Below are 23633 nucleotides of genomic sequence, written 5' to 3' on the forward strand. Positions count from 1 at the left end.
TATTTCTAGCGGTTGTAGATAGAAAAATGAAATACAAAATTCGATTTATCGAAATAATGTTTGGCTTATTTCAATGGATTATTACTATATTGAACAATAAATAGGCGACGAAGAGTAATCCACAAAACACAAACCATAACTTTTAAAGTATTCAAAATAGATATTTGAAGTCTTCAGTAAAGTTATTCGTAAAAGTAAGAGCTACAAATTTGCTGAAGGCATCATTTCGTTATAATCACTTCCAAGAAAATTTGTGAAAATATCTCACTCATAGGGGGATTAATCAGCAAAAGCACAATATCAAAAGAAAGAGCATATTACCTCCATTAAATTCTCCGAAGATACTATTGACCTAAAATAAGCCGTTTTGGCGTTAATAATCGATTACATGTTTTTGGTCATATTTCTGGCAATGGGAAATGATAAAAATCTTTCGTCCGCATTTAATGTTAAATATCTCTTTTAATAATAGTCCGATTTCAACAATCTATAGCTTGTTCGAAAGGTATTCGTTAAAGCTGTCTAAAAACATATAAATTGTTGATCTATATTGTCTATTCCGGCAGATAATTTAAAAAAACTGCAAAAAACGCCATTTTTACGCATTCAAACATTCATATCTTAAAAACTAAACATCAGAATCAAAAACAAATTAATAGCGTTCATACTGTTTTTAGTTCTTTCATTTAAAATTGGTTTGGATAAGATCGGTTCAGCCATTGCTGAGAAACACGAATGAGAATTTGTCCGTTACATACACACACACACACACACAGACACACACACACAGACATTGTCCCAAATCGTCGAGCTGAGTCGATTGGTATATAAGACTCGGCCCTCCGGGCCTCGGAAAAAATCTTGAAAGTTTGAGCGAATTCTATACATTTCTTTTATAAGAAATGTAAAAACGTCGCGAAATGCTCGCGAAAAAATTTTTCGTTTCCATTTCGTAAGCGGTACGCAGCTCTCGCGAAAACGATAACGAAATTTTCAGTTAGTCGAGACACGGTTCGACAAACGATAAGTTTCATAATACTTCCGCGAGATAGCGCTGCTTTCTATGCGCTGTCACCAAGGCAAACTTTTTCCTTGCGAAATAATGGACAGTGATATTATTCCGCTCGGAGGCTCGCGAAATTTTGACAGATTGCGATAAAAGAATACAAAAAAAACAAGTCTTGTACATTTTTTGTATTTTTTCATCGCAAGCTGTCAAAACTTGTTTTTATAGAATTTGCTTTTGTGGTGTAATATTCGGGTGAGTTTTAAAATATTATTTGAATTGTTTAATTTCTGATTCGAAATCATTTTTCAATATGTAATGATTATTTACAGAACTCCCAAACAAACCCGTATTCAGTCGATACAGCGTGTGATTATACAGCTGAAGAAGTCAGTACCGTGTTCAGTGCATTGTAATTTGTAATGTAAATAATACTTTATTCTTTTTAAAAAAGTTCGCGTTCACTCATTCACGGGAACATTTTTTTTAATGATTTTTCAGATCGAGCAGCAACCATAGCGGACACACATCATCGAACACCAGCAACAGAATACCAAGGTCACCATGGTCAGAGAACGCAGTAATAATGGGGCAACAGTAAACAACATCAAGATGCTGGTAAAGGACTTTCTCTTTCGGTAAGTGTTTATTACCCGGTCAAACCATTCGGAATTTGATTCGGAATCCTGAATCGAGTCAGTATGGATTCCAAATCAAATGCAACAACCGATTCTGAAACCGATTGAGTCGGAATCGGTTGTTGCATATGATTTGGAATCCATACTGACTCCATTCAGAAATCCGAACCGGTTCCGGAATGAGTTTAACTGGGTAGTAACTTCCCTCCTGCAAACATTCTTTTGCATATCTAGATGTCCTTGTCAATTTACAGAACAAACATTATGGAAACCTGAGTGCTTACATACACTCTGATGGAAACGTCGTATCCTCTACACGAACGTGTCCAATCGCTGTGACTCGTTTGGAAAACAAACAAAAGAAGGCATTGTTTTTTCCGCAAGGTCGCTCTGAGAAAAATTTCAGCAAATTGCAAGGAATGAACCCCCGGAGGGGTACTGATGTCGATTCAGGACGTTTTCCCATACATTGTAGCTATTGAATTTTGATACCCGGTCGAAACGATGGCAAGCGCTGCCGATAACTGGGTCAAAAAAGCGGATGGTCAGTAAATTTCTGTACACGGTAAGTGTTTTTTTTGTCAATCACCTAACTTATTTTTGCAGCGATCATTGTTCCATGGGACTTAAATTTTTCTTTTCAATGCAAATAGGCGGCTGACAGTCCAGAGAATGTATAAATGTCTAGTTTATCGGCAATCGAGCCAGCGAGAATCGGCTGCACCTGCAGTTTTGAGTTCGATAGCTGCGAAAATTCTGACTTTAGCAAGCGAAAATGGAGAAACAGCTAAGTAAGTCGAAATCTGGAGAAATTCTGATTAGGACATAAATAACATTGATTTTATTCTCTATTTACTTTCTCTTTCGATTATTACGACGTCACTATAACACTTTACACTAATTTTCCAGTACATATCGAAAGCAAATGGTTTTTACTAGAATATTAGGCAAAGAGTTGAATACTAAATATTGAAACGACCGACTAATTAAAAAAGAACCCAAAGAGAATCTCAATGTTACTTTCGTCCTATTTTAAATTTTCTTCTGAAATATTTAGCTAATATTAGAATTACCTATGATTAATCTTTTAGCCTGGCGGATGCAATTTCACTACTGAAAGTTATTCGCAAAGGTCTGGTAGAATCAAAGCTGGATCTGGAGGTGAAGCGAAAGAATGCTTCTTCCCCGCTATACTCGGTTAACACTTTCGAAGCTTTGCACAAAAGCAGGAACTGCTTCAGGGAGTCTATGCTATGGGTTCCAACGCCCCTTCCTAGATTCACGATACGGCTTTACCTACTCTATTGGCCGATCTGCCACAGAACATGATCGCCAAGTCAATCGGGAACAGGAAAAATAGCTGCTTTAGTGCTGGCAATGCTCAGTCGATTCGATCTGTTAAAAAACTATCCGCAGGTAATTTGCCTTTCCGCCACGCATGAACTGGCAACTCAGAAGGAGAAAGTAGCTGCCAAATGACAAAGGATTGTCAGGAAATCAAACTTCGTTACACCGTTCGCGGTGAGAATATCGTCAAAGAGGTGAAGCAGACTAATCATATCATTATCGAAACACCCGGTAAGCTGATAGACTGGGGAATAAAGTTTCAGGCGTTCGACCTTAAGAGATTGCCGTTTTGTACTGGACGAAGCGGGCGTTATGATCGTTACCCAGGGCAACCAGGATCAGTGCATCCGGATACAGAAGCAGCTGTCGTCGTCCTGCCTGATGATGTTCTTCTCGGCCACGTACGAGTGGGAGGTGATGGAGTTCGCCGAGTACATCGTAACCTATCTGATCGTCATTCGGCTGGCGCGGAAACAAGAATCACTCGAATCGGACTCAAACAGTACTACGTCAAGTGCCGTCAACATCTACGGTGTGATTACCGTCAGACAAGCGATCATTTTCTGTCATATGATGTATAGAACAGTTATAAGCTCCAAGTAAACTTATTTTCGGCATCGTCAATCGATCGAAACAGGCACGCAAAACAGCCGGTTGGTCTGGCAAGATGTCGCAGGATTGTCAGTCGGTAACGGTGCTGTCCGGTGATGTAACGGTGGAGCAACGGTTGGCCGTTCTGGATCGATTTCGTGCCGGACTAGAGAAGCTACTGATTATAACGAACGTTTTGTCCAGGGGTAAGTTCCACCACTTGATTCTGACTACAGCACCAGGTTACGGAGAGATTCTTTCGCCTTAGGTATCGACGTCGAACAGGTGACTATTGTTAATTTCAACCTGCCGAAGGGATGAGCCGGTTGCGATACGTATCTGCATCGAATTAGACGCACCGGTAGGTGTGACACATTCTTGTGTTTTATAAATTGTATTTTTCCCGCTTCTGTAACGGAAAGGAATCACCATCAACCTAGTGGACAGTGATCAAAGCAAGATGATTTGCAGCTCAATAGAAAAACACTTCCAGAAAAGATTCCGCTACTAGACGTTGAGAAATCGGACGAAATTGAAAAGATCGGATCGCAATAGTGGGCTTTTTTGGGTCATACTTGTTTCGATTCTGAATTTAAATATAGTAATTTGATTTAGCTGTACCAAGTTCTTGCCAAACATTTGAAATGAACCTAACTGCAAAATGTAACATATTGAATTTTCATGTTTTCCATTAACAAATATCTACCCGAACACGTACATAACGCAACATTTAATTATGAAGAATTTTGATAACGATTTCCGGATTTTTATGACAAAACTGATTATTAAAGGGCCTAACTGATTACAAAAGAACTTAATTGATTATAAAAGTGTCTGATTTCAAAAGCGCCAACTGATTGAAAAGTTCTTAGCTAGAAATACACTCATTTTAAAAGGACTAACGAATTAATGTATTATAACCAGGTATGCACAAGAACGGTGCTGCTCTGTGTCCTATTCCTGTGCACTGGCTCTTAATGTGTCACAGCTAAATTAATTTAGCTAGAGCTTGTGCTGGTTTTAGATGAGCTAGAGCTAGCAAGTAGCACGAGCACCGATTAGTGAGAGCACTCGCTAGCACGGTGATAGCTAGCACGCTGCATGGAGCTATACACGCAGAATTTTATTTATGCATCGATAGCATACTTTTCTATAGGTCGTTAACAAAAAATGGTAAAAATAAAAAATTGGTTTGCGTATCGATCTAGTGTTTAGAACCATGGCAACCATTCATGACTAAGACACCAGGCGGGCGCTAGCCCAAAATTGAAAGCACATTAAACGACTTCTAGCGTACAAGTTAAGTTCTGTTTGACATACTGAAATCGAACCAGCAGGACTAGTGTTAGCCTGGCGCCTTAGTTAGGTGCCACGGTTCTTAAGAGACGACATGATTATGTACACCTGTCATATGATGTGATGGCCGGAAGGTTAGAAAAGCAATTCACCCGCAAATATGATTGTGATATTAAATAAAAATCGCAAATGCTTAAACGTATTTAATATATTTACATTGACTGGTGATAAAAAAAAAACCTGTTTTAATCCACCTAGCGGTGCAATTGTGCCTTTCTCATTTCTCTATACTATGGCTCGGTGGCTGGTTATGTTCAACAATGTTTGTCCACATTGTTATGTGGAAATGTCCATTACATTCTTAGTACACTTTGCACTTATACACAATAGCTTGCCAGCCACGAACTTGATGAGCTACGTGTCGACGGTAAAACACTTGAAACAAAAAATATACTTAATTAGCCTAATCAGTATTAGTTCAATGTTATTTGCTTGGTTACTCATTTTGCATGCGGGGGTGGGCGTGGAAGGAGGGCGAAAATTCCACGAAGGAACGACTCCCCAGCATAATTTGGTATGCTTTGTGATATAGTGGTGGTTTAAAGATGACGGGGTTGAGGGAGAGAGTAAACGGTAGAGGGGGGTAACCCCTCTCCCCTCAGCTATGCCACTGTTAAAATCAAGAAACCTTACGACAGTAAAAAAAAAATTAGGCTGGGATTAGGTTGACGGTTTTCAGAGTGATTGCATAACCTTTCTATATGAAAAAGGCAAAACATACAAGACAATGTTTCGAGTTTTCCACGTCTTACCATGTAAATGACTATCACGCCAAAATACCTTACAGCTCGCAGGTTTTACTTTACCTAACTCTGCCCAACCACAGCTAAAGGAATGATAAACATTCCCTCGGCAGCTTCAAAAGTCTCATCTCCAACGTCGCAAACGTTGCCCTCATTCTTTGGCGCCGTTTCCATCATCATCCTCAGCAAGTTGTTCCTTACTAACATCGAGTTTAACCGATTGCGACAAATCGTCTGTATCATCTCCTGCTGATAGCCTAGGAACGAATCACTCTCATCCAGTTCGTGCTTATGCTCCGTACCACGATCCTTAATTGTCCCGAAACGGCCGGTGATGGCAAAACACCTTACACTTGGTGCACTTCCATGCGATTCGCCCGTCGCTGATCAACCGACCGACGAGTACCGGTAGCCATTGTGCACGACCAACCGCTGACCCCGCTCAGCCGAAATAGGTTTGTAAGCAATCTACTTGTTTGTTTTTGCATCCTACATGTAACCTTGGTTGATGGCATTCTTTTCGTAGTCGTCCTGCGCGAAAAAAATCAATCCAATTTTTTTAGCATGAAAATTAAAAAAAACTTCCTTGACCTCATTCAGTCTGTACTAACAGGTTATCGTGCTCAATAAAATTACAAATTACAAAAAAATGGCTTACCCCAGGCGCATGGTTGTGTGCCCATTCGCTTTCCTTGTCGACCCGACCATCCCGGATCGTGCACAGGTTGGCCGGGCAATTGAACGAGCATTTCTTGTAGCAGGCTTTCAACAAATAAACAAAAACAGCTGATAGTACTTTTCAGCTGTCAAAAGCGACATCTGACGGCAAACGCACAGACTATTTTTCGCGATCAAATGTCAAAATTCCGCACGGAAGAAGGAAAAATATTTCGCGACCTCATTTCGCAAGAGGTGCATACTAAGCTTAAGGAAAAAGATTGCCTTGGTGACAGCGCATAGAAAGCAGCGCTGTCTCGCGGAACTATTATGAGACTTATCGTTTGTCGAACCGTGTCTCAGCTAACTTCATTTTTCGTTATCGTTTTCGCGAGAGCTGCGTACCGCTTACGAAATGGAAACGAAAATTTTTTTCGCGAGCATTTCGCGACGTTTTTTATGCATAGGTTTTGTATAGGAAATTTCATTTCGCAAGAGGTGCATACTCAGCTTAAACGAAGAAGTATCCCCAATCCGCCTCTCTTCAAAAAAGAGCTCATGATAATTGGCTTCGGCTAAGAGATCAGTTACAAGATCCGATTCCCATAATTTTCTAGAAGTCGCCATGATACTTAAACAATAGGTCCTCAATGTAGCAGTCAGACAGTATACTTGCATAACTATTATTATGCAATATTTAATGAAATTAGTCAGCATCAATTAATTTGTTTTTTTTTCAATCCGACTAATTTTGGTTTGAGGGTGGGGGTGGTGGTCAACCCCTAAAACCTCCTGGCTACGCCACTGCTCCTGGATTCGCCATGTATTCCTTTGCAATAAATTTATAATTTTTAGTCAAAGCAAAAAATGAAATTGATCATCAGTACTCTTGTATTTCAAGTCGGTAACCGAATCTTTGCTGCAATTACCGCTTCCTCTCAGCAACCTTATCATGTTATCGATAGATATTCCTGATTTCAACGAACTTTCGCCAACTGTTGATTTTATTGAGGCGTTGTAAGATTAAACAAAATGAATTATGTCGTAAGTTTCATATGTTTCTCGTATGTCTTCAACATTCTAATCATACTTGTAATTTTTTTTAAAGAATTCCGGAATATTAGGGGGGGCCTAGCCCCTCATGCGCACGCCAATGGCTACTACGATGAAAACAGGCCGTTTGAAACCGTAAGAACATTATTTTTTTGCTATATAAAAACAAACTCTGTACTTATCGACGTAATTCTGGAACATAAACGGTAGAAAGTCACACTGATTTTCATGCCAATGTGAACGTCAATGAAAATCAGGAAAGGAAAAGAAGAGTAATTGCTTACTCACTGTATTACCCTGCGTTCTGTGCACAATATGTTTTTAGGGAAACAATTTATTGAACATGCTATAAAAATACGAAAATACAAAAAGCATCAATTTTTATCGTAGATTTCAATACAGACGAGATGTTTCGACACAGTCGGTCAAAAACGTCAATTCGAAACATTCAGAAAGTTAAAAGTGAAGAAAACACAGAAACCCGATTGCACCAATGTTTAACGCTCTATTTCCTTCGACTTTGTATATTCGGAAAAACTTTGAATTGGCTTCTGAAATTTTTGTAGTGTTTTCTTAGATAGTTTACCTAGCGATTCAGTCAATAAAAACTCGATGTTTCAATCTTGTAAAGTAGGCTTTTATTTCATCAAATAAAAAAATCTAAATAAAGTTATGCTAACCAAAATATGAATTCAAATTTTTCAGTTTGCAAAAAAACATTCTCAAAAATTTTGGTATATATCCTCGCTTTTATCATAAAATAATCAAATAAGACTAATGAATACAAAGATAGTATTCAGCTTTTTGTTAGTGGCTGCGTTCCCAAATGCGCCCTCCACTTTGACAAGTCGTCCGTCCAATGTCAAATTTGACAAATCACTAGTCGTGTCAATTTTGACAAGCTCTTCCATCAGTCTCAATTTTCACAACACGGTAGGCGTTGATTTTTGTTTTCGTCTCAAACGTTAAACATCAAAATAAAAAAAATTCGGTTGTTTTTCCGTTAAAAACACGATTTCGGTTCAGGTCGCCACAATCGACTGGATTCAGCCAATTGAACCGCCTTTTAACAGTAACATTCAATTCAAAAAAAATATTCAGAATAACTACTTTCCAAAACTATGTTTGCGAAATCGGTTTACAAAAATTGGACAACGAGCAGCGCGTAATACGGTGGTCAATCGGTCTTATCATAAAATTGGCAGATTGTGGAAAACCAATCATCAGCGATATTAGATTAAGACGAAACCAATGAGCCGGCTGAGTTGCTACCGATTTCGTTTGTTAACGTTGCAGCTGTCATCTGCCATTATGCCAAGAGGTTATTTTTTATCGCATTTTTCGTTATGTTATACTACGTTCACACTGCGAGTTAAAACATGTTGTAACGCTATCTTGGTGACATTTTACTTGTTGCTAATTATTAAAACGCGTTTTAACTCTGTAGTGTGAACGTAGTATTAGATGGTAAATTTTACCACAAATGTTGTTCAAAAAACGCGCATATTTAAACAAACTTTGCTAAGATATTACATTGTCAGAAGATTGCATGCCTTTCGGAATTTACACCGAATTTCATTGCTTTATTACTGATCATATCGTGCGTGATGAATTCAGGTAAGAGCAGAGGCTCGAATCCCTAAATTCTGGTTCTAAAAATTTAAAAATTTCAGTCTTATAGTTCAGGTTAGGTCAAAATGAGATTACGTTTGATGATATTGAGAGCCGCTATAATGGAACCATGCCGATTTTCCAGGTTTATTGTCCGAGCCAGCAGCTCCTTGATTGGCGCCTCCAGCTCCTGCTCGTCACATTTTTAGACCAAAAGCACATCGTATACTTTCGCAATCAGTGCTCTAATCGATTCGGAGATTTCCTTCAGCGAAGATCTCAACGAATGGAGAAATTCTTTTTCTCTAGCCAACACCCAGAATACTGCTGACCAAATCGAACGAACAGGTTAGCTCGGTCTCGGTAATACATTCAACCATGCCCTTGAAGCACAATCCATTTAGGTCAATGAGTAGTTGAGAAAGGATTTTTGGACTGTTCCTTCTCCGTCGGTTCTTGTTTACAGTTGTCAAAAGATAGAATTGACTCATAATTGAGATGTTCTTTCTTGGAAATTCCATATAAATAGGTAGTAATCCTTTCCTTCAACTGAGCACTTTCTCCACAGATAATCAGCAGCAAATACCTCGACGGAACAGAATAAACTTAAAAACGCATTTGATTTGAATACGGGACGAACCATCCTCTGTCAGTCATGACGGTGTCCTTTTCCGCCTTGGGCAGTATGGTTTCACCAATAACCTTCGTTTGCTCCCTCCAGTCGAAAACCGCCTGAGCCAAGCCTGACTTCCCTTGACAATGATTCGTCTAAAGATGATCTCGACAATAAACTTCTCCACTGAAACTGTACCTGTGCTCTTCAACCGGGTTTATTATGATTACAAATTTTGACGCTTAACGTTTCAGACGAGAACAAAAATCAACGCCTACCGTGTTGTGAAAATTGAGACTGACGGAACGGGTTGTCAAAATTGACACGACGGAGGATTTGTCAAAATTAACATTGGACGGACCACTTGTCAAAGTGGAGGGCGCATTTGAGAACGCAGCCACCAACAAAAAGCTGAATAGCTACTATTTTTATTGATCTTGTACAAACGTCGTATATTTTCTTCCAACCTTTAAGCCAAATTCACACCTTTCCGATCCGATTCAGTGACGGTTCAGTACCGTGCACGGAAACCAATATCTTTTCATATATTTTTTTATGCGAACATTAACACCTAGTGTGGATGTTCGTATTTGAATTGTGTGAAAGAATATGCACGATACTGAATCGTCACTGAAACGGATCAGATTGGTGCAAACAGTGTTTTATTCATTCAGTTTTATTATCAGATCAACGACTAATCTTTGTTTCGTGTTACGAAAAGCTTTCAATCGCCCAAAAATCCCCGCATCAGACGAGCAAAACCATCATTACTGGTAAGAGTTTTACGACTTGCTTTAGTTCAATTCCTTACTTACGCAACTACTGAGTTGCAATAACAGAGACCATTCATTCAATGTGCGAATCATGGCAACGGGACGGGGCCTACTTAGATTTTTGATATTTCTAGTGTTTGCACTGTGCTCTGCTTCAGCGGAAAATAATGAACCAAATCTGGGCTTTGGATTAGAGTTGATTTTGACCAAGCTGGAACAGTTGGAGCTCAAGTGAGTATTGTTTTGTATATTTTGCTAATTTTATTATGACAACGAATTATCCCCATTTCAGATTGGTAGCACTAGAACAACAAAATCAATTGCTTGTCGAACTACTGAACAAGCCTTGCTCGAAGGTTATTCATAAAGATACGACAATTTCAAAGCAAATTGATCCACCGAGTTCTCTGATCGTCACCGATGAATTGACTGCTGAAAACGAAATTCACTCATCGTGTTCCACAGTTCCGTTCGTGAAACCGGGAAAATATTTGCTCAAGCCAACAGAAACTTCGGAACCTTTCTACGCGGTTTGTGACGAAAATTCGCACGGCAAGGGTTGGATGGTAATTCAAAGGCGCTTCAATGGTACGGAGATATTCTATCGGAATTGGACGGGTTACAAGACGGGGTTCGGTAGTTTGGATGGTGAATTTTGGTATGGACTCGATCGTATTCATCTTTTCACAAGTACCCGGAAACATGAGATAATGTTCGACTTAATGGACTTCAAAGGAACTAGCATATATGCTATATACAATGCATTCCTTATAGGAAGCGAAGAGGAGGGATACGCGATCAAAGAGTTAGGGATGTTCAACGGAAACCACGGTGATTCATTTGAGTATCACAAAGGAATGAAATTCACTACCTTTGATCGCGACAACGATGAGTTTGGGTCTAATTGTGCCGTGCAGTACCGTGGCGCATGGTGGTATAAGAGCTGCTACCACAGGTTATTGTAAAGACATACATTGTATCTTGCTCGGTTTTAATTTGTTTTATTCTTTGTAGCAACCTGAACGGCAAATATATACACGGCCACGATCATCAGTCCATGCGCTGGATCACATTCCAACACGGCTTACAGCTGTCCAAGATCATGATACGAGAAGTTTGAGTCATTAGGAATTTCTCAGCCTGCCTTGAACTTGCCATATATGGAGCGCGCCTCTTCCTTGCATCCTAAGTGGAAACATGACTCGGTGGCTACCCAAATCCAAGCCCAGTTCTTTCAGAGAAATAATAAAATGCGCGGTTTTTATCACATCCTTCTTTTGCCGGTAGGTAGGTACACAGTAGGTGCTTTCAGCGAACGTAATTCGTGAATAAAAATAGCCGGTCGGAAAAGGTTTGCTCTTTGCCGTCTGCTGAACACCTGAGGATTGTTGTTTTGCTTGCGTGTCCAATGCGAAGATCACCTTCTGACTGAGACCTTCGTGGCTTCTGCTTCATCTTGTTCGAATATGTATGGCGTTCGGTTGGTTGAAGGAACTGACGAAGGAATTCGGTCCGGCAGACACCCGTGTGTTGTGTAAGCATTGTATGGCTTCAATTTAATATTGCCGCCGCAAGTAGGGTAAGTGCTGCGACAGTTGGTCGAAACGATATTTGGCAAAATGAGGATCGATACATTAAAGTACGTAAATAACCATTGTCGTTATTGTTGGTCCAATTATTGTTCAAACGAAACCTGGGATAAATAAACAGTTTCAATAAGATTCTCATCAATTTCAGTGTCCAAAGGTAACAACGATTTTGAAAGTACTCACGTACGTTCAATGATCATGCAGGCCGAAAGAATGGGGATAAGATCATTACAAGTCGGTTTAAATTTCACCGTCTGACCTTTCGTTTTATCCGGTGGGGAGCAGAGATCGTGAAGTCTGTACGTGCACGTGGTTCTTCTGGAATCATTTTCTGGTTTTCGAATTGCACGGCCATTCAATGCTTACCCTTTGTTTGGGGCGTGGAAAGCTTATGCTTATTATCTATAGTATATCGCCGTACAAACATAAGCCAAGTAATTGTTGAAGCATGTTACTTAAAGCATAGTAAGGGATTCAAAAGAGGTTTGACCGATCAGCGAAAATGGTCATTATTTGGGTATTGAATCTTAAACTTGGTTCGAACCCTTAATGTGGTTTTGAATGTTTTCAATAAAGGTATTTTTCTCATAGAAAAATTCCATAATTAATACTTGTAGTTAACATAGAAAACGCCTGTTGATGTAAATTTTATTCAATCATGAGCTGGTACGAGGTTAGTTCAACAGCAGGAACAAAGCTGTCCTAGTATTAATACTATCGAAACTAGAGTAATTTCCGGAGACCCGGGTCTATTATCAGAGAAAAAAGTTAAAATATTCTGCATGGCCCTTCTTTTCAGATCACATAAAATGCGATTCAAGTACGATCGCTTTTGACTTTCAACTTCTTAAGTCTGCAAATGCTGTCTATGGACTCTAGCTCTTTGGACAAGTAGGGCTAGTTTATCCTATCAAAGTATGTCTTATTAAACATTTAGAAAAGATGCTATAGATGCTTCTGAGCTCATGTTCTGGGAACAAAGCAGGCTCTTAGTACTCTCTCTTCTTTTTATCCATTCACAAACTCGGTATTTGGTGTGAGACAGCTTAGAGCTAAAATTAATTTTATTAGCAACAACTTGTGTACATTCTGATCTGTGATTTTAGATTTAGGTTAGGTATAATATTTTTTTTTTCGTTCAGTGTATTCTTACCGATTAGTTGTGTACATCAAGCGCTCCCACTATTTTAAATTTTTGACGAGATTTGTGAAGTTTTTATCGTTGTATATCGTATTATTCGAATAAGAATATTGTTTTTGCCGCTGTTATTGTGCAGTTTAAAAGTGTCTGCTGTTTGCTTTTGAATTACGAAAAAAACCAGCGAAGAACGCAATCAAATGAACTTCTGTAACTTAACCACCCAACTTTCCACCGAACGCAGCGCCATCTATTTTCATTGTTCGCATTCTCAGATCGGCTGCATTATGCAACGTGGGGACCCAGTGAGCAAATTTTCTGGCAGAGACCGCTCTGCTAGATTTCTGTAAGTCTTGGTTTGGCAGACCTGTCAGATTTCTTCGCGTATCTTGTCGGGTTAATTGAGCTAGGGTGAACTCGGTTTCGCTCGCGCTTTCTGGCAAATTTTGAAAGGAACCGAGCTAAACCCTGGCATAACTCGGACATAAACTGTGCAAAGATCCTGGCAATTCCTACCTGGTAGAATTTAGGACGAAACGAGCAAAACATCTGACAAAAATGTGGCAGGAATCTTGGCCGTACATTTCTGACTGGATTCTGGATAAAAATGAGCAGCATCGGTTGGTTTAACCGCTTCTGTCAGAAACGGTTGTTGCATTTGAGCGAATTCGTTGCCAGAATTCTCGCACAAATCGCGCAAAATGCTCGCAGAAACTCTGCCAGGATCAATTTCGCTTTGCTCAACTTTTGCTAACTTTCTGCTTGCCATGCTGACCGGGAAAAAGCTTAACAAGCCGTTTTTAAAAAACTTGCGAAAAACTTATTTTGGATGTGCAATGAATATGTTAAATTGATGAAGTTCTCTAACTTTCGCGACTGTGCTGAACTAAAGGCCAAGTTATCCAAAAATAGCGCGCGTCGCTAGAAGGGTTTCAACAGGCATAGACGTCACTACTTTGAACTTCATATCCTCCAAAGTTGGAGTTCCCCTAAAGAACCGTGATGCAGCTCTTAACCCTGACACATGGCCGCAAGGCATATTGTTTAGGGAATTTGAGGATAGCCGTACCCAGAACATTTAGAGCCCGCCGACTGATTTTCTTGTACCTCCAGAGGAAGCAGGTACTTCTCTAATGCAACCCGGCCCATCAATGGTCCTGTTGAGGACTCCGCAACGATTGGCAATGCCACTATATCAAACTACACCGCCATTGTGAAGGAGTGTCGATGCCGATCGCATACTGGGACGCACCGTTGTTTGCACTATGCAAGCCCTCGATCCTCCCGCCACAGTCGAGCAATTGCAGCCAGCGATCATCAGTTGTCCCGGTCCTGTGTGTGGGATGGATGAAAGGGTTCAATCCACCACAAATGTCGAGTTTGTACATCTGATCCGAACACTTCAAGCGCTGATCTATTCTTCGCTTCCAGTAATTTGCCTTTTGCTCCTACATCTTGTGATCAGATACCAACAATTTCTCATATTCTGGAGCGCGACACAGTTAATTGGGGATACCTCGAGTTCCTCACCACAGTGGACCAAGTAACCGTACTTCCGATACTGTTAGTGGGATTGACGAAAGAATCTTATCACACACACAAAACGGCAACATGGCTTCGCTCTCTGCTGAAACTGATCTGTCATCTAACAACATCGAAGTTTACTACCAGAATGTTAGTGGCTTAAATTCATCAATGGACAGCTATTTACTCGCGACCACGGGCTGCCCTCAACAGCCACAAGACATCTGGTGGTCGAGTCAGCCCACTGTACCTGTACGGAACAGTAACGTACGATCTCGCGTATTTTTGGTTTTATTGGTGATATTTCGTGGGTGAATCACAGTGAAAACATTTGACTGGTATTAAAAAGTGATTTAGATGCGAGAGATAGTAAAGATTTGGTGGAAATAGTGTTACAAGTGGTTAAAAACGGTTTGGGAAACTTAATCAGTGACGCTAACGAAAATAAACAATCGCGCGCCATTGCTCCTGGCGAGAGTGTCACGTTCGGCAGTGCAGTTGTAGGCCAGTGTCTATGCGATAACACTGTGGGCCGAAGCAGACAATTTATAGTCGAAAAATAATAGTGCGTCGGAAGATAAAAAAAAAAATAAGAAAAGTTTTTTAAAGTGTCGGCAGCGACTTACCAAGAAGGACAAGTGTTTTTTTTAGTGGCAAATCCACCCTGCAGGGCTTAAAAACTTTCCTTTCAAGGCCCCTCTTTGGGAAAAAAAAATTGTTGAAACAGTTGTGTTTCGCCCCACTGTGCGACGTAGAGGAGACAACCACAAATAAGCCGGCACGCCCTAGATATGCCACCACCATCCCCCCCCTGACTGGGGCGGGGATCCTCCCATCAGTCATTCCCTCCCGAGTTACCTAAATTCCGGGGATGTGATCGATCGACGAACCCTGCTGATGAAGGCAGCTAACGAAGACGGACAAGAAGAACAACGCTTGCCATCGGATCCATTTTTGATCATGCGTTCGGTACGAGATGTCCTTCAAGCCGACCCGACCAAACTTGTCAGCGCCACCAAAGAAGCACGAGGAACTAGATATGTACTCCGTACTACCTCTAGAAAAGTTTACAACGCCCTACTTTCCATAAAGGAGCTAGCAAATGGCCAAAAAGTTAAGGTTATACCTCATCCTACACTTGATATAGTGCAAGGGGTTATCTATGACCCTGATACAATCAACATGAGTGAAAGTGACTTACTAAAGGAACTGCAAGACCAAGGCGTAGTTCGGATCCGTAGGATCACCAAAATGGTCGACAAGAACCCTACGAACACACCACTCGTAGTTCTCTCTTTCGCTGGTTCCAATCTCCCAGAAAGCATTTACCTCGGACTTCTTCGTACCAACATACGCCCTTACTACCAAGCACCCATGATGTGTTACAACTGCGGATGCCTCGGACACGGTAGTCGGTCTTGTCCGAATCAGGCGGTTTGCCTCAATTGTAGTCAAGCCCACGAATCCAGCAAAGAAAACCCTTGTGTCAACAGCAGCAAATGCGTAAATTGCGGCCAAGAACACCCAACTCGCTACCGAAAATGCCCGAAGTATGTGGAAGAAGAAGAAGTCATCAAGATCAAAACCAACAGAAACCTGACATTCCCCGAAGCCAGGGCGTTGCTAGCTAAGAAAACCTCCGGCATGAATTTTTCCAATGCAGTTCGTGGAGAACCCAAACCCGACAACCGGGACAAAACCATCCAACTTCTCCGACAACTGAAACAGGTCAAACAACAACAGACAGAGGATGAGAAGGACAAGGAGATCAAGTATCTCAAACAACAAGGCGCGAAGTTACAAAAACAGTGTCAAGCCACCCTTGCCGAATTGCAATCCCTCCGTCACGCGTTCAACGAACTCAGCATGAAGCTCGACAGTGGTTCCCGTGACCCAACCCCCCCGGGGGAAATTGGCCTAACCGGAACAAACCAAAAAAAGGAAAGTTCGCTGAGCCTACACCCCCGACGCAGATTCCAACCGGATCATCATACAACAGAATGAAGGAGAGGGAGACTAACGTCGACCGCCTGAGAAAATTCCGCAGCCCCATCCAGAAATACGAACATCTGCTCTCTTTCAGACACAACAACGCAGTGCATAAACATCGAATAAAACAATTACCCGATCCAGAACAACAGGCCAGTCAATCCCAAACAAGCCAGCACATTCAATAGTTCCAAGGAGAAACCAAACAGCCCCCCCCCGTACCGGCCCTGACCGGGGATGTTCCGGGTAACATCGATGCTCCCCCGGCGGCTGCCGGTGCTGGTCTGGGTATCCCCCAGGCAAGCAACACTCTCCTTTACGATACAGAAAATAGACGACTGCCCATCAGTCTTTACAGCAAAATTGTAAACGCATCTGAAGAGCAACTCGCCAAAAACTACGTCGATACAACCCCACCGATCCATAAGCAGAAATCGCCAGCACGAATTTCCCCACAAGTTTCAACAGGGAGCCCTGTCGAAAGGAGGGATAGCCGCGACTCCAGGGCACGAGGCTCTTGCCGTGCCAACCGCAGGCAAACAATAGACAGTGACATTACTCCATCACTAGTGAAGGACCAAATCACTCTCGCTCTACAATGGAACATGAACGGTCTTAGAGGCGGTTTAGGGGACCTACAGCTGCTGATCTCCCAGTCCCAGCCAATCTGTCTGGCCCTGCAAGAAACGCACATACGAAACAGCATTGATCCGGGTCCGTGGTTGCGAAACCGCTACTCCTGGGATGCCAAAATTGGAAACAACATATTCCAGACTATCGGGCTTGGAATCCGGACTGACGTTCCATCAGACCCGGTCCAGCTTGACACGGAACTGATAGCCGTCGCGCGAATCATTTCTTATTCGGTCAAGTGCTCAGTCGTTTCGTTGTACCTCCTAGCCGAAGTACGGGATGTGGGTATGAAACTAAAAAACATGCTGAAGCAACTCGAAACTTCTTTTCTCGTGATGGGAGATTTTAACGCTCACCACACCTTGTGGAGATCCAACAGATGCGATCAACGGGGTAACCAGATAGCCGAGGCTATCGAGGACTGCAATGCTATCATACTGAATGATGGAAATCCCACCTATATTCAAGGCCAATACAGGTCGGCTCTGGATTTATCCATCTGCTCAGCCGATTTCGCGGGGATATGCAAGTGGACCGTCCTCGCCGACCCCGGTAACAGCGACCATTTTCCAATTCATCTGTTGCACGACCACTCTCCACCAACTACTACCCGACGTTGCCGCTGGATATACGACCGCGCAGACTGGTACGGATACGAAGACGCAATTTCCGACGCCCTAGAGCAAGACGCACCATACACCCCCGACCAGTTAATGGAAATCTTCGCCCTTGCAGCCGAAAATAATATACCTCGAACTAGTGGCAAGCCTTCTCCTCGACCCATACATTGGTGGAATTCAGAGGTCAAAGCGGCTATCAGATATCGCCGCATGGCCCTAAGACCTCTGAAAAGGACACCTTTAAATCACCCACTGAGAGAACAGAGAGCAATAAACTTCCGTATCGCCAGAAGCGCAGCTAGAAAGTCCATCAAAGAAGCAAAAGAGAAGAGCTGGAACGCCATTCTCGAAGGCATCTTACCCGAATCGACTACATCCGAATTGTGGAGGAGAGTCAATGTTCTCAGTGGCAAGAGAAGGCAAGATGGCTTCTCACTCATTGTCAATGGGAGCACTATGACTGACCCGCAGGAAATTGCTGACGAACTCGGTAGACACTTTTGCACTATGTCTGCCGACACTGCTCTCCCGCCAACCTTCCTAGCACGACTAAAGAAACGAGGTAGAACCCAGATATCATTTCCACCAGACACCGAGCAAAACTTCAACAGGGCATTATCAGGTCAAGAATTGAGAGCAGCCCTCGCCGCTGCCCACGGACAAACTGCTGGACTCGATGAGTTCGGGTACCCCTTACTGCGACACGCTCCACCCGCCGGGAAAAGAGCTTTACTGGAGTGTCTGAACCGTATCTGGGATGGCCAACCTATTCCATCATCTTGGAAAATGGCCTTGATAATTCCTATCCCTAAGGGAGGGGGAGGACCCCGAACCCTGAACGACTTCCGCCCCATAAGCCTACTTCCTTGCCTCAGGAAGGTTATGGAACGGATGGTCAATAAACGCCTTATGACCTTCTTGGAGGAGAATAACCACCTGGACCAGCGCCAGTTTGCCTTCCGCAAAGGAGCGGGGACCGGATCCCATCTTGGTGCTTTTGGAGAGATACTTCGTCAAGCTCTAGCCAACGACCAACACGCAGACATCGCTATTTTAGACATCGCCAAAGCATACAACACGGTTAGCCGAGAGGAAGTTCTTAGACAGCTGGCCAACTGGGGAGTTGCCGGAAACTTAGGCAGCTTTATAAAGGACTATCTCCACGATCGCACATTCCGTGTAGGAATCGGTGGTCAGCAATCTAGAATCTTCACTGAAGAAAACGGGGTCCCCCAAGGATCCGTGCTTGCTGTCTTACTGTTTTTGGTCAGCATGAACTCGCTCTTCGCCACCCTCCCAGAGGGTGTCCATATTTTTGTCTACGCCGATGACATCATTATCGTAGTAGTAGGGAAGTCAACGACCCGAGTGAGAATAAAGCTGCAGACTGCAGTGAACGCTGTTAGTCGGTGGACCGAAACAGTGGGGTTTAACCTGGCAGCTGCTAAGTGCTCCATCGCCCACTGCTGTAATTCGCATCACGTTGCCACTAGTCGACCAGTCAAACTAAATGGCACGCTGATTCCCTTCCGTCGGGAACCGAAGGTCCTCGGCGCCTCACCTTCATGCCGCATTTTCGATCTCTCAAACGAGATTGCGAAAGCAGGAAACGGCTAATCCGGACCATCAGTTACAGGCATCCGACCTGGAATAGGAAGACCGCCCTCAGCGTTGGAGGGGCTCTGATTCATAGCAAGGTCTACTATGGACTCGAGATTACAAGCCACAACTGGGACGGTTTCATGACTGTATTGGCTCCTCTGTACAACAGCACGATACGACTGGCTTCCAATTTACTCCCAAGCACACCAGCGGAAGCCGCTTGTGTCGAGGCCGGTATGCTCCCCTTCCGGTGGGCCGCTGCCAACATTATGATCCGATGTGCCCTAAGATATCTGGAGAGGACATCGGGTAACGACTGCAGCTTACTACAGTCCGCGCAACACATATTTCGCGAGTATACCGGTACGGAACTTCCCCAACTGGCACGTCTTCATAGAATCCGGAACCGTTCCTGGTACGAAAGTCGGCCGTGCACGAACACCAGCTTATCTAGGTCACTTGGCGCTGGACCCTCCCCAGAGGTAGCTCGAGCTAAGTTCTACCAACTAATGAAAGATCGGTTCATAAACCACGCCCGGATCTTCACAGATGCGTCCAAGCTAGTCGACAGAGTTGGAGTGGGAGTCCGGGGGATAGGCACAGGCCTCGCCTTCCGCCTCCTTCCAATCTGCTCTGTATTCTCAGTAGAAGCCGCAGCGATTAGCCTTGCGCTGGCCAACAAAACAGATGGCATCCCGACCGTTATACTATCCGACTCCCTGTCGGTAATCACCGCCTTGGAAACAGGTACATCCCGCCACCCATACATACAGGCTATCGAGAACTACTGCGATTCGCTGACTACAATTTGTTGGGTTCCTGGTCATGGTGGGATCAGCGGAAATGAAGAAGCCGATGCGCTGGCAGCGCGCGGGAGACGTACCGTGAAACTGCTTACCAAATTGTTACTCGGGTCCTCAGATATAGTCAAAGAATTCCGGAGGAAAACAAGAGAACATTTCACCACCCATTGGAGGAACCAATACGGTCACCCCCAGGAGGTTAAAGGGGAGCTAGTATGTTGGATTGACCGCCCCACAAGACTCGAGCAGAGAGCCCTCTCCCGATTGCGAACTGGCCACACCAAGATCACCCACGAACACACAATCACCAGGGTCGATCCACCTGTGTGCCCTATATGCCAAATAAGGCTGGAACACCTCTTGGAGAACTGTCCGGAGTTCGCCAACCTCCGTATCCTCCACCGACTCCCACTCTCCATCAGGGACATCCTAGCAAACGATCCAGTGAGCGAAGACACTCTAATCTCCTTTTTAAGAGATGCGAGGCTACTCGAACGCATCTAGTACACGAACATCGAACGCACTAAACATCTCTTGCAATCTAATTTGTACAATCCCACGGGCCCTCCGCCTCACTCGGACCGAGTGTAGGGGAGCTTAACCGCGGCTCACAAACAACAAACAACCACGACCACCCGCAACATCCATGATAACTACAAACCATGCGGGCCCTCCGTCTCACCTTTAGCGCGGGTGTAGGGGAGGTTTCCCGCGGACCATCAACACTACCGAGCATCGACCCATCGAGCTGCAACCAATGCGAAAGAAGGATGAAACACTGCGGACCCACCGGTCTTAAGACTCACATCTGCACCGAACAAGATACGACACAAGCAATAACTAAATGACATACACTTGTTAATGCAATGTAACATACCTTTTCTTCCCTAATGGGCGAATGACCTTATGGTTAAAGCCCAAATAAAAAATAACTAACTAACTAACTAACATCTGGTGGTGGTGTGCTTATCGCCGTTCGCCATGGCATAAAAGCCCGAGCGATCAACGATGACTGGTGGGCGAGCTCCGAGAAAGTGTGGATATCAGTGAAAATTGACAATCGCGATCTGTTCTGTGATTCCTCGATTTTTGTCAAAAAGTGCGGATTTCTCGAACCACTTCGACGAGTCTTCGAACATTCCCTTCCTGCTGGAAAGCTGCGCACATGTTTCCAGTTCATGAAAAAGGAAACAAATCGAACATTGATAATTATCGAGGAATCTCGTGTTTAAGTGCCGCATCAAAACCATTCAAGCTGGTTGTTTTAGACCCTATTTTCATTCACTGCAATGCCTAAACGATCGACAGCGACCAACCTGCTCTCGTTCAGAATATATGTATTCGATGGATTCGCTGATGGATTGCAAACCGATGCTATTTACATGGATCTATCTGCGGTCTTCGACAAAATCAACCATGATATCGCATTAGCGAAGCTGGACAAACTCGGAATTCGTGGATAACTTCTGCGTTGGTTTCGTTTCTACCTCGATGGAAGGCAACTCCAATTTTTCCAGCATTAAGGACTGTTTATCTGCACCATTCATCGCTACCTCCGGCACCCCACAAGGAAGCCATCTCGGTCGGGGATTTTCCTCCTTTACTTTAATGACATCATTATCACATTACAATCTTATTTTCGCCGGAGTCTCGGAGTTATTATGGATTCGGCACCAACGTTCAAACCACATATCGTGGACAAGGCATAAAGACAGCTTGGGTTCATCTTCCGAATAGCGAAAAACTTCAGGGACGTATACTGTCTTAAATCGCTTTATTGTGCGTTGGTCCGCTCAACGTTAAAATATTTGGCCCTGTTATGTGCGGTGTGTGACGTGAGACGACTAATCTCACCTCACGCTACGTGACTTATCTCAGCCAATTCTGAAGATTCACTTCGGGTGACGTGAGACGCCCATTTAACTGCCATGGGGAATCTCGCCTCACTCGAGTCGACTCTGAGAATCGGGTGAAAAAAGTCACGTAATGTGAGGTGAGTTTATTCACCTCACGTCACGCGCCGCGCAGAATAAGGCCGATTGTTCTGCTGTTTGGAATCCGTACTACCAGGGCCGGCGGAAAGCGTGGGTAGTATGGGTAGTACTACCCACTCGAAAATAATCGAGTGGGTAATTACCCACTCGAAATTTTGAACCATTTCAAAAAATTTAGATGCGCAACGCATGTATCTCGCACTGCACACATTTGAAAACATCGATGTACCACAATTCCATTTGCATGAACGAACGTGATTTAATGTGAATGTAATGTAAGCGTGTGCATTGCGAAAAGGGAAAGAATCCTTACTAATGGACCCCTCACCTTATGCTTTCTACCCACTAGGGCGTAAAGTGTTTCGCCGCCCCTACTACCAGAACGAGTTTGACCGAATCGAGGCTGTCCACCGAAACAGAATACTGCGTACTAACTCTCTTCTACGACTACCTTTCAGGAGAACTAACTATGGCCACCCTCAGCGCTGTGACCGGACTACAGCGAGTTTTCATTAGAGTTGCCACAGGATTCGACTTCCACTGGATTAGAAATACGATTAAAAGAAGTTTTTGTCTATCCTTAGATGTACCTAGGCTAAGAACCACCATTGGTGTTGATACAACAAAATAAACAAAGTAAACGTCACGTCGGGCCGCATCATCGTTCACGGATGACGTTTCAGTCGAATAACATTACTATTCAGCACCAGTTGCACCACGAAGAGCAGTGTTGGCAGCAACATTCTCCACTCCCGGTAACACTGGTCCAAGTTTTGCCATCCAACTCAACCCCCAACACGGCTAGCTTCGAATCTGGTCTACGCAATATCCTTCTCGCAGTCTGAAATATCGCTTGTCGAATTCGGCCTTCTTCCGCAGTTACGACATCATTGATTTATCCGCGCATCCAGCCATTCCTATAAGGACTTCGTCTGCTTTGAAGAATTCCAGTAATTCTTTACGGCAGAGACAAAATCACTGAAGGGTAGTGCAGGTGACGAAGACCTGTAAAACTTCCCAACTGGTTTGGACGCTTCTACTTCAGTAGCATCTAGGGGTAACTAGGTGAGTTGCCACCTGTTCACTATACCCTCAGCTTGTACGATAAGCTTCACCAACCCTTCGACATGTACTTTATGGATCGCACCATCCTTTCCCACGCGCCTCCCATATGAGGTGCAGCTGGCGGAATAAAGACCCATTTGGTTCTAGAGTTCTTTGTCGGAGTAGATTTCCACCGGCGCTCCTCGGCGACTGTGTGCAACTTTCACATGAATGGCACGGGTGATTAGACAGGTGAATAGACAGATCCAGCGTTTAACCGAGCTCCTTCCTACTTCCACCAGCAACGGT

General features: G+C 43.4%; 1 protein-coding gene and 1 long non-coding RNA gene across 3 annotated transcripts; both read left to right on the top strand.

Annotated features, from left to right (window-relative positions):
• Nucleotides 1-1119: 1119 nt before the first annotated feature.
• On the top strand, nucleotides 1120-3114 carry LOC131688542 (uncharacterized). 2 transcript variants are annotated; one of them, XR_009305246.1, is made up of 6 exons: nucleotides 1120-1261; nucleotides 1339-1430; nucleotides 1508-1644; nucleotides 1899-2209; nucleotides 2298-2435; nucleotides 2736-3114. It is a non-coding gene; the product is annotated as an uncharacterized LOC131688542 (long non-coding RNA). The 2 variants fall into 2 exon arrangements; XR_009305245.1 differs by lacking the exon at nucleotides 2736-3114 and having other exon boundaries at nucleotides 2298-2723.
• A 7023-nt stretch (nucleotides 3115-10137) lies between these two features.
• On the top strand, nucleotides 10138-11652 carry LOC131688538 (microfibril-associated glycoprotein 4-like). The gene is made up of 3 exons (XM_058972855.1): nucleotides 10138-10619; nucleotides 10681-11343; nucleotides 11403-11652. Exons 1-3 carry the CDS (start codon nucleotides 10480-10482, stop codon nucleotides 11506-11508), a joined length of 909 nt encoding a protein of 302 aa, XP_058828838.1. The 5' UTR covers nucleotides 10138-10479; the 3' UTR covers nucleotides 11509-11652.
• Nucleotides 11653-23633: the final 11981 nt, after the last annotated feature.

Source organism: Topomyia yanbarensis, chromosome 3 (genome assembly GCF_030247195.1).
Source record: "Topomyia yanbarensis strain Yona2022 chromosome 3, ASM3024719v1, whole genome shotgun sequence".
NCBI classification, from domain to species: Eukaryota; Metazoa; Arthropoda; class Insecta; order Diptera; family Culicidae; genus Topomyia; species Topomyia yanbarensis.

Excerpts from the sequence above, each read along its gene's own strand:
- LOC131688538 (XM_058972855.1), top strand. The coding sequence starts at position 10,480 with ATGGCAACGGGACGGGGCCTACTTAGATTTTTGATATTTCTAGTGTTT. Across the intron at positions 10,620-10,680 it reads CTGGAACAGTTGGAGCTCAA|ATTGGTAGCACTAGAACAAC; the intron begins GTGAGTATTGTT and ends TCCCCATTTCAG. Across the intron at positions 11,344-11,402 it reads TATAAGAGCTGCTACCACAG|CAACCTGAACGGCAAATATA; the intron begins GTTATTGTAAAG and ends TATTCTTTGTAG.